This window comes from Canis lupus, chromosome 25 (genome assembly GCF_011100685.1).
Source record: "Canis lupus familiaris isolate Mischka breed German Shepherd chromosome 25, alternate assembly UU_Cfam_GSD_1.0, whole genome shotgun sequence".
Classification (NCBI taxonomy): Eukaryota; Metazoa; Chordata; class Mammalia; order Carnivora; family Canidae; genus Canis; species Canis lupus.
In genome coordinates this window covers 5,389,584-5,401,699 of record NC_049246.1, presented here as the reverse complement: position 1 = coordinate 5,401,699, position 12,116 = coordinate 5,389,584, and the positions used below count along the sequence as shown (strand labels likewise).

General features: G+C 31.1%; 1 protein-coding gene across 13 annotated transcripts in view; it reads left to right on the top strand.

Annotated features, from left to right (window-relative positions):
- NBEA (neurobeachin) overlaps positions 1–12,116 on the top strand; it is a 674,010-nt gene that overhangs the window by 199,216 nt on the left and 462,678 nt on the right. For 9 of the 13 annotated variants that reach the window (XM_038573291.1, XM_038573292.1, XM_038573296.1 and 6 more), the window contains 3 exons: positions 3,954–3,962; positions 6,159–6,339; positions 8,692–8,822. In XM_038573291.1, coding sequence (XP_038429219.1) covers positions 3,954–3,962; positions 6,159–6,339; positions 8,692–8,822 — 321 coding nt within the window. The remainder of the gene's footprint in view (positions 1–3,953; positions 3,963–6,158; positions 6,340–8,691; positions 8,823–12,116) is intronic. The other 4 variants (XM_038573300.1, XM_038573294.1, XM_038573290.1 and 1 more) reach the window with 1 other exon arrangement.

The window sequence follows — 12,116 nt, the reverse complement described above, 5'->3', positions numbered from 1 at the left end:
CTAGAATATTCTTTAACAGACTAGGGGATTCATTCAGTTGTAGAAATTTTTCTTCATTATCTATTTTTCTATATTTCTGTCATTTTGGTTCATTAACTGATTGTACCTATGCCTGGTTCTACAACGTAACTGATTTTGTGTTCTTTGAACAAATGCTTCCTTAAAAGAAACATCCAGAACCTTTTGTCCCACTCATTGGTTCTGACTGAGTATTGTTTTCTCTTACTTGATTATGTAATATTCCTGCTAAAAATTGTAGCACAGTAAAGGGAGAATGTTGGGAAAGAGGAGATTGAATAAAGAAGAAAATTATAACTAAATATATGTAGAGCTTTTATGGCTTACATATAACATGTAAAAATCCAAAAGTGAAATAGCAAACATTGACAGTATACAGATTAACAAAAAGAAACATTGTTATGTAGATGCCATTATAATTTCAATCTTAGATTCATGAAGAAAGAAACATTTGATACTGATATTTGAGAGACCTCATGATTTTGTTTAGGTTTGTGTAGTTTTAAAAATATTTATTCATTAGATGCATAAGTGCATTTAACCAATACATGTGAATAATGATGAATGGCTGTGACTGGCAAACTTTTTCTGTATGGGTCAGATGATGAATATTTTCAGTTTTTTGGGTTATATGGTATCTGTCTCAACTACTCAACTCTGCTCTTATTGTGCAAAAGCAGCCATAGACAGTTACATAAAGAAATGTGTGGGTTTGACTCAATAAAAGTTTATTTATAAAAATAGGCAGTGGGGCAGATTGACTTGTGGGTCATGGTTTACTGACCACTGATTAAGAGCATAATCCTCACAAAGAATACAAATGTCAGAGTATAATGTTTTAATGTGAAAACTATTATTTATTACTGACCATTGAAAATTCAGTGATTAGAGCTAAAGATAAACTCATTATTTCCTATTAGAGAACTTGAATTGACTTACTGAATATTGATTAGAGTTTAATTTTTAGAACAATTTCATTGAACTTTGTGGTTATTATGTTCTCTTAGAAGATATATAACTTTTCATATTCAGCCATACTAATTTTTTTTCAACATTTGACATGTCTAATGTTGAAATTGTATTTAATTTTGAGAGGGTAAGTAGAATGCTAAGTTTTTGTTTTTTTTTTTTAATTTTACCAAGGTGAAAAACGACATTAAGAATGTTTATTTTTACTAGCAATGAACCTGTGGACACAGAAATTAAAAATACAATGCCATATGTAATCACTTGATTTGAAATACTTAGTTGTAAATATAACAATAAGTATATGATGTTTTTATTCTGAAAACTACAAAAGACTGGTAGAAGCAATCAAAGATGGTCTAAATAAATGGAGACTGTACCATGTTTATGGGTTGGAGTCTCAACGTAGTAAAGGTAACACTTGTCCCCAAATTGATATTTAGATGTATCACAGTTCCTCATAAAATCCCATCAAAACTTTTTTGTAGTTATAAACACTATTTTTTTTAAATTCACATGGAATAGTTAAAACAATTTCGAAAGAATCGTTATATATTAAGCACAGTAATCAAGACTGTTTTGTATCTTAGAGAGACATAGTTCAATGGAACAACAATGAAAACACAGAAATGGACCCCCAGTTAAATGCACACATTTTTTCCCACATAGGCTAAAACAGTTCGTTTGAGGAAAGGTATCCTTTCCAAAGACCAGGGTAATGCTTGGTTTTCTTTGTAGTTCTCCATTGAAAAATATCATGACAATAGGTTCAACTCAGGAATATGTCTTTCCTATTTGTCAGTTTAAATGTGAATTTCAGATAAGTAAGTATGGAAACTTACTCCTTTTCATTAAAAACAAACTTGTTTCCCACCGTCAGTGAGATTCAGACACAATCTTTTTGAAATTAAGATTCAATATAAAGTATATGGATTTTGGCTTAAGATAAATCTGTGTTTTAATCTGGGTTCTATCACTTACTTGTTAGGATATTACCCTCATTTTCTTCATTTATGAAAAGGTGTTAATTATGCTAATCTAACAAGGAGTTTCTGAAAATTAGGATAAATAATGTCTGTAAAAGTTCATTAGATGGAAAAGGCTCTTAATGTTTCCTTCATTTAGTTCCTTTTGAAACAGTTTTTTTTTTCAGAACTGTATTATGATAGGGTAATTTTCCTTATTTATAAAATAATCCTGTCATATTCAGAATTCTAAAATAAGGTATTTGAGACAAATTTATTTATAATGGGAGATTTTTTGGTGGCAAAAGACTTAAAACTCTTTTTGTCTGCTATCGCTTTGGGATTGGTGGTCTATTTTCTGCCTTGGGATCTTACATGAATGTACTAATTCCCACTAAATATGAAAAGTTGAACGTTTAGATTAATCTTGTAAGTGATAGTTCAGTGGAAACTTTAAGGAAAAAGAAGTATACGTATACAATATTAGTAAACACCTTGAACTTAATTAAAGAAGCAGGACTTTGGGGGATTTTAGTTTTGCCCTGATTATTTATAAAGTCCTATGAGCATAGAATATAAATTATAAAGATAGTTTCAAGTCTATAAATTAGACCAGCAGTTTTAACTTCAGGGCCCAGGGAAAATTTTAAACTTCTTAGTACATAGTTTGACCAGTCTTTGTTTTGGGAAAGAGGCATTACTTTTATTGTTGATGTTGGATTTTTAGAGTTAGTGTTTCTGTGACTAGTCAGTTGAACCTTCTCTTTCATTCTCTATACATTGTACAAGTTGGTCATGAATGAAAAGAAGTTGTAGAAAAAATGAAGAGAAGCAAAGAACATAGATCAACTACAAGTTGCATAATCACTTTGTGATTTTAAGTTGATCATTTTGGTCAACCATCCAGAACACTGAATGTTTAGAATTTAATTCTGTGTCATGTATAGTTTCATTTTCTCTGTCAAGGAAAATTATAGTGACTAATATTTCTGGCTTTCCTCATAGTTTCATAGTCATGAAAGGAGAGCAAATATTATCTGTCAAAAAATGATAAGGCCTTAAATTTAGTTTATATTTCCTTGCCATTATCAGAATGTTTAGCTAATAGATTTGGAAAAATTACTAATTTTTCTTTTGTTTATCTCATAATACTGATCAATATCTAGTATTCTCAGCAGTCTTTTATGTGTTTTCCTATACAGTGTACCATGAAAATGGTGTTTTTTTGAAATTTATGCTCACATGTATTTGTGGTAAAAAATCAGAGAATAGGAACAGTTGATGACTTTTATTGTGATACTTAGTTCTAGCCAAAATTTTGAATATATTGAATATAATTCTTAGTTAAGACTCTGAAATTTAGTGTAATATCTATGTAATTTATCTATGTAATTAACTTAGTTGACATGCAGGCCTCATTAGTGTATCAATAAGTTTTTTTCTAGCAAAAGGGAAAGTGATTCTTAAGTTATAATCACTACAGAATTTCATTCTTTGACACCTGGGGATATTGATCTATAGGAAGGGCTCCATGTGTTTTAGAAAACAAGTTATAACATTCCTTAATAAAAATTCTAGAAGGTTGGTATAAATAGTGTATTTCCTTAAGTCATCTCTGCCTAAACCAATACTGAGTTAAGACTTTTACAGAGACATCATATTAGCTTATTTATTAAAATGCTTCCTTAGGCATCTGCCAGGAAAATATATTTATTTTATAAAATAGAATATGCATAATTTCTAGTATATGAACTTTGTATAATATATATTATTGGCAGAGTTACTCTAATGAAAAAAATAAACATTAGTTTAAATATTTAATGTTAATCATATGTAATTTATAAAAGGAATATTTTTTCTAAGAACTTTAATAAAACAATAAAATATAATTTTAAAATATATTATTTTATCTTTCAATTTTACATTGTATTTTCATTTAATTTTAATAATTTCCTTTTCTTGTACTTTTTGATCTGTTGTCTGTTTTGTCTAATGCATGTCCAGGGTTCTAAGGTTAGTATTACCTCAGTAATTTTCAGGTCTTCAGTTTTAAGCTTTATTTTTACTTTTTATGAAATTTTTGACTTGGTTATGTTTTGAGTTCCCATACCATCTTTAACGTTACACATATCTTTGGTATATTTAAAATACTCATTAAAAGGATTTTTTTCTCAATGCATTGATGAAATCATATTATTCACAATAACCTTTAGGCTAAACTATTATAAAATGAAAACATATTTCAGTCATATGTTCAATCAAATGTTAATTGGTTCTAATGAAAGGAAATTGGATGGGATATATGTTATTTTAAGATTTAATAATAATCATATGTGAGTGATCTTTATTGTTAAACTTATGTTACAATGTTTATATAACATTTCATCAAAATTATAAATTACTTTTATATGGAATTAATTAAGAGCTCCCTTTTTGGTTCTTTGTGTTAAGAATGCTTTATTATTTCAAAGTTTTATTTTGTTTAGTCAAAAATAACAGTTTGGCAAGTTACATGGATGATTAATAATCTGTTTATAATTTCTGTATGTAATTTAGCCATTTAAAAATGAAAGCATATTTTGGAGGTTAGGCCTGGTAGACCATAAAAGGCATGAAAATAAGACCATTAACTAATAAAATGACTAGTAATAAATACATCTTATAATTTGAATAATTCATAATGGTGAATTTCTTTGAGAATGTATCTATAGATATTTTAAAATTCTAATATTTTTGAAAATTAATTTAGAATATTTGATAGATCTAAACAATGGCCAGATTTTCCATTCCATTATGAGATGCTTACACTGAGATTTAAAAGAGGTCTTCTGTAAAAATTTTTTCTTTTTAATATACTATTGTGCTGTGATCACATTTTTAATTCATGCTATGAAGTAATGTTATATATCAGTAAAGTGCTAGGAACTTGCATTTAAGAAATCCAAGAGATGAATTAATTATTTCTTTAGGCCACAGACTAAGTTGGCATAATGTAAATCAACAATCGAAAACAAAGTTCTGTTTTCAAGCTCATTTTAGAGAGAATGGTTTTAACACAATTTTGCTGTTAAATGGAAGGAAGAAAAGTTGTTACATTTTATACTCCATTTAGAATCGAGTTTAGTTATATGGTGCTTGCAGTAGTCACCTATCATTTTTATTACCCATCTTGTGCTCAAAAAGTGTTTAAAAGGTGGGGTTTTTTTTCTTCAATTAGTGCTTCCTGCTGACATTTCCATTTTAATGTGAGTAGGAATATATTTAGGTTAAATGATGTACATCAACAATATCAAAATGGAACACTAATTAGGAGTAGATACCTGTAATATATGCTTACCTTGTAGTTGAATTTATCATTTGGTGAAGAAGTAAGGTTAATCAATATGGCTAGTGTGCCCATTTTCAGAAAATGTAAGCAGTAGTATTTTTTTTACTCATTATAGACAGAGAGAGCGAGAGACAGAGAGAGAGAGAGAGACAGAGAGCGGAGACATAGGCAGAGGGAGAAGCAGGGTCCATGCAGGAGCCCGACGTGGGACTCGATCCTGGGTCTCCAGGATCACACTTCTCATTGCTAGTGTCTTATAGATCACAAGTTAATGTCTGCAGAGGAATTAATGGTCTTCTTGATTATTTTTACCCTAGATTTTTATTTTATATATGAGATTCCTAGTAGCTTAGTTTATTCTGAAATGGGTAAGAAATTATCGTGTGTTCTCATCTGATAGTCATCTCATTTTGATGCCAATTGGAAGTGCCATGTATCTTTACTATTACTCGTCATGCATTTATACTAAAGAAAAAGTAAAGCATCTCTCTTAGTAAAGAAGAGTGAAGATTTTAGGAAAGTAACAATTTTATATCTTTGTTAATAAAATAAGACAAAAGTAGCATAATATAGATGTGTAATTATTCCTAAGTATCTTTGTGATATGATCTTAAGTTCGAAATATGTTTTTACAAGTGATGACATTTATTTTTAACCTTCATTTTAAAATGGATTTTTTCTTTTTTCAAGGATAATTCATAGGTAAACTAATTAAATTTGACAACCAGCTCTTTGATATGTAGAGTTAGTTTCTAATTTATGATTTATTTTGTTTAGAAAATATACTAAGTATGCTGAACTACTATTTACCTGTAGTATGTATGTATATGTATTATATTTCCACATTTTAAACAAGGCTTAACTCTTCTATTTTCTTAAAGACGGAATTGGAAAATATTGAAGTGACACAAGGCATGTCAGCTGAGACAGCAGTAACTTTCCTCAGCCGATTGATGGCTATGGTTGATGTACTTGTATTTGCCAGCTCTCTAAATTTTAGTGAGATTGAAGCTGAAAAAAACATGTCTTCTGGAGGTTTAATGAGACAGTGCCTAAGGCTAGGTAAGTCTGTTAAGAATAATGGTACATGTTAAATAATAACCTACAGATCAGTCTTTTGATGCTCTGTAGTATGTATTGATGATACAAGTTAATAATTATGTTGTATAGAGATAACCTTGTAATTCTTGAGAACTACTAAATTAAAAAATTATGGTATCTTCACTTTAGAGATTTCAAGAAGTTGATCATCTTTAATGGGTTATAAATTTGAAATGAAGTAAAATATGTTTTGAATTGTTTTAAAATCAATAGCGCTATAACATTTTTCATTGACATGATCTTAATGTCAATCTATTTAGGATTCCTTTTTTGGTAAACTAATATAGAATATAGTTGTCCTGACTCACAAATATGTCGGAAGGCCAGTTACATAATTTTTATGCACAGAATGCCAAAGGATAAAACTGACTATTCCAATGTCACTATTTCTCAGAGTAAGCAGTTAACACTAATAAACATACCTATATGTTTATTTACTCTTCAGTGTGGCAAAGAAAAGTTAGCACTAAAAACGCTTTGGTCAATTTAGTCCATCTCTTTACATCTATCCTTACACATCTTAACTTTTTTAAAGGGGAAATTTACTTATACTGCTTAGACTTTATAAGGGCCCAGAAAACAATTGTTTTTATACTTGCCTGAGTATGAGTAGGACACAGGAAAGTAAGGCATTACAAATAGGAAGGAAGTTCCTGATGTGTACTCTTTTTAACCATAATTTTAAAAATTATATAAAAATCTACAGGTGTATAGTTTCAGGGGATAAATTGTTTTGATCCAAGGTAGGAATAATAGCTTGGTTTAAGAATGATGGAATGAAACCTACTTTTTTTCTTTGTATTTTTTAAAGATGGGCAAGTTAGGTGGAATCATTCCATCATCATTCTAATGTAAAGATTGACCACACTGAGCTGTTTCTGACTACTGATAGGTGTAGTATAATTTACTGTGGGCACTATGGACATATCCAGTGACATTTAACAATAGCTGACAGAGTGAACTTTGTGAGACAGAGAAATTTTTTAAATACCTCAGTATCTTAAAACCAGCATTTATTGGACTCCTGAGTGGCTCAGTGGTTGAGCATCGGCTCAGATCGTGATCCTGGGTCCTGGGATTGAGTTTCTTGTCGGGCTCCCTGCAGGGAGCCTGCTTCTCCCTCTGCCTATGTCTCTGACACTCTCTCTCTCTCTCTCTCTCTCTCTCTCTCTCTCTGTGTCTCTTATGAATAAATAAAATCTTAAAGATCCCAGAACTCCGGGATCATGCCCTGAGCCGACAGTCAACCACTGAGCCACTGAGGCGTCCCATAAATAAAATCTTTAAAACAAAACCAAACCAGCATTTATTTGGTTATTCTGAGCTTTTATTTCTGAATATATTTCAAAGCTGTACTGTTAATTTCATTTTTATCCTAGTATTTCCTAGCCGATTTGTTTTTTTGTCATCTCCAGAAGTTTTAGGAGTGAATAATAATGAAGCAAACAATTTATGTATCAATATGTGTTGTCTACTGTTCTAAGCACTTTATAAATGTATTAATTAATCCTTAGAGCAGTCCTCGAAGGGAGTTAAACTATGTTTATATTCATTTTACTTATGGGGAAGCTGAGGCACACATAGTTTAAGCAGCTGGCCCAAGATCACACAGCCAGTAAAATTCAGGCGATCAGATTCTAGAACCTGTACTGTTTATTACTGCATGACTTCTTAAAATAATAAGTGAAAAGCTTGTGCATATTAAATGCTTATTGACAAGGCTGTAGACTTTCCCACCACACAGAAAGGTGGATATTGGGTTGTGAGACTCCCTGCATTGAGGTGCTCTGTTACTTCCTGAAATGGGGAGCTATGCTCAGTATAGTCACCAGGTAGTCCTATTACTGAAGAAGTCTTGTCAATAAAAAACTTTATCAAATATGAATATTAAGTTCAAAAAAATTTTATTGATCTGTGAAATTCAGAATTTTAAACAATGGAGGGGGATAGAATAAGGAAGGGATATATTGGGAATTTCAGTAATAATTCTCTTCCTGCAGTAGGTTGGTGGTATATGGGTATGTTGTTTTTATTTTTTAACTATGCATATATTTTATATGTACTTTTCATTACTGTATTTCATAATATTTAAAAATATTTGATTTTAGGAATAATGAATGGAGAAAGGGGAAAGAAAGAAAAAACCACTTTTTCAACATGTCAATCAAGAATTTATATTAATAATCTGCTTTTGGTTTTTATTTTTTATTTTTTAATTTTAATTTTTATTTATTTATTTACTTGTTTGTTTATTTATTTATTTATTTATTTATTTATTTATTTATTTATTTTTTGCTTTTGTTTTTTAAATAGTTTGTTGTGTTGCTGTGAGAAACTGTTTAGAATGTCGGCAGAGGCAGAGAGACAGGGGGAGCAAATCTTCCCATGGCAGCAGTAAACCTCAGGAAGCTCCCCAAAGTGTGACCGCCACAGCAGCTTCAAAGGTAATTAAACATTTTCTGTGTTAAATATAATGTACCTTAAATTTTTGGTTTTGAGTATGGGAAAAAAGTGACATGGTATTGCGTAATGAAAGAGCCAAGATCTGGAAATCATACAGCTGTAGTCTTTGATGCTGGCTTTTCTTCTGCATTATTGTGTTACTAAGATTATTTAACTTCTCTGAGACTTGCTATTAAGCGAAGATTCTAATATCTACTTCATAGAATTTTTATAAGGATATCAGTACACATAGCTCCTTTAAGTTCTTTGTTATTGCTATTTTTTCCTAGTTAACATATTTTCACGGAGCTCAATATATGAATAATGCCCTTTTTAAATGGTTGTTTTTGATGACAGGTATCAACATAATATGAAATATATATATATATTGATTACCCAGGAAATGAATGAATAGTGTATTATGGGAATATACCAATAATTCTCATTCTAAATTAGCTCTTTTTCATATGTTTAACTGCCCTATGCATCACCTCCAAACTTTTATTAACATGACCTCTAAGATCCTACATGACTAACCCTTGCTTCTTCAGCTGCAGCTTGCATCCCCTTATCCTCTTGCTTTTGCCTTTTTAGTCACATGATAGACTTTATTTTGTTCATCAGAAAATCTTTTTTTTCTTTTCCTGCCTTCAGACTTTATCATAGGTTTCCTTTACATGAAGCATCCATCCTTACTTTTCATCCACTTAAAATCCATTCAACTCTTGGCTTTAGCTTAAGTGCTCCTCTTTGGGAAAAATATTTTCAGATACCCGAACTGCCATCCCAGTCTAGGGTAGTTTCCTCTATTTTATATTTTCATAAAACCCTGTTATGTCTCTTATCACCCACCACACTTGAAGGCAGATATTTGCTATTGACAAACTTTTTTTCTGCTCAATAAGCGAAGACATGAAATAGAAGTTTAATTCATTTTAATAGTTCTATGGCTTCAAACTTCTGCAACTTTTAAGCAGAACAGCCACATATTTAATATATCTGTATTGCAGCCTCTTTTTAACTTGTGTAGAAAATATTTCTAAAATCATTAGATCATATTTTATTGCTAACAAGTCTTCAAAGTGTTCTCCATTGCTTAGAAAATTAATTATGAACACAACGACAAGAATGCCTCATGTTGGGATCCCTGGGTGGCGCAGCGGTTTGGCGCCTGCCTTTGGCCCAGGGCGCGATCCTGGAGACCCGGGATCGAATCCCATGTCGGGCTCCCGGTGGACATGTGGAGCCTGCTTCTCCCTCTGCCTGTGTCTCTGCCTCTCTCTCTCTCTCTCTGTGTGACTATCATAAATAAATAAAAATTAAAAAAAAAGAATGCCTCATGTTATTTGTGTAAGCATAGTAGACCGTATACTTGAGGACATGTCCATATCTTGTACATCTTTGCAATTGCAGAGCATGAATATTTAACACTGGCAGTACTTTGTCAAAAGAGCACTAACTTTAGATTCAAACAGGTCAGCGTTTGTATTCTGGCTCTACCCCGTAACTAGTTTTGTAATCCAAGACAAACTCCTTAGTCTCCTGTGCCTCAGTTTTCCAGTCTTTTAAAATGAATACAAATCTTAATTTACAAGGTGTTTATATAAACTAAATGACAAGCAGTAACGTATTAAAGTTTTTAGTTTCTGACACAGTGAACTTTCAATTTATACTAATTCCCTTCCTTTAACAGGTAGCCACTCAGATTATACACTCATAAAATGAATAAATAAGTGTTCTTGAGAAATTTGATCTTAAAGGTGTCTGTACTTAATTCACTAGAAAATAGGAAGCTTCTCAAGACTGTCAAGCCAAATATTACTCTGATTGTAGAACATAGAATGAAAAGTCCAATGGGAAGGAGTTTTGTAGTAATTTAATTGAGCTAGTCACTATCTCTCTAGCAAGAATCTTGGCAATGAAAAATGGTTAATAAGCAATGGATATAGAAATATTAGGGAAAAAGTGATAAGAAAACACATATCAAGGAAGATAATCAGTGGACCTGGTTAGTGAGGGTCTTTGTTTTTTTCCATGTGTTTATGAATTTTTTATGTGACTTTAGTAAGTAAACCATAGATAATTTTGATATAATATTAATTTCTGTAGACTTGCCTGGGTAATACATCTTCACTGGGCCTCACTTTCTGTACTTTGTAAAAAGAAACAATAATATAAGCTTTACTCATTAAAAAAGGTCTTTATAAGGATCAAATTCGATTATGGATTTATAAATACTTTATAAAATATAAAATTATATATATAAGAAAAAATATAAATTTCTTCATCTATATGCTTTTCATTTCAGCTGTAAACAATGTGTTATTTTCTTTAAGCATCCTGTGATAAGTAGTATCAGCTTATTATTTAGATTATATAGCAGAGGTCCAGAGAAGTTAAGTATCTCACCTAAGGTCATATAGCTGGTAAGTTGTGGAATTATAATGGAAAACAAATACTAAGTATGTCCTTTCCCTATTCTGTGCTGCAAAGGAATCAGACATCTTAATTTAGAAGTGAAAAGTCATAATTGAAATATATAGAGGATTTAGAAGGAAGTCTATTTATTTTTAATTAGTTGGATAACAACAAATTATTCTATTTGCAGGAATTGTATTTGGTACTCTATGTATATGATCTGATTTAATCCACACAATTCTTAACGTATTGTATGAGTGATAAAGTACTGGACTGAATTTCAGGAAACTTGGCTCTCACTAATTTGCTATGTCATACATTACTTAAAATTTGTCAGTTTTTATATCTTCAGCTATTAAAAGGACTTTTGGTGGTTGTGATCTTTTTTAAAGAATTTATTTATTTATTTATTTATTTATTTATTTATTATTTATTTATTTATGAGAGAGAAGAGAGAGAGAGGCAGAGACACAGGTAGAAGGAGAAGCAGGCTCCATGCAGGAAGCCTGATGTGGGATTTGATCCCAGGTCTCTAGGATCAGGCCCTGGGCTGAAGGCGGCGCTAAACCGCTGAGCCACCCGGGCTGCCCAGTGGTTGTGATCTTTAATGTCTTTCAGCTTTAATATTAAGGCTATGACTAATTTTTTTGTTTACAGTTTTAGCTTTTTGTAGATCATGAAACATACTTATACATATAAAATCTCATACAATGTCGTATAGTAATCTCATATGTTATAAAAGCATGATGGATAATAAATGAGCCCAGTGACTCAAAGAGATATAAGTAGAGATTGGGAAAACGAGGCTCAGAGAATGTTAGTATTAGTAAAAGTATTAGTAAAAAGCCCACACAGCAGAGTTTGAGCTCAAACATTCT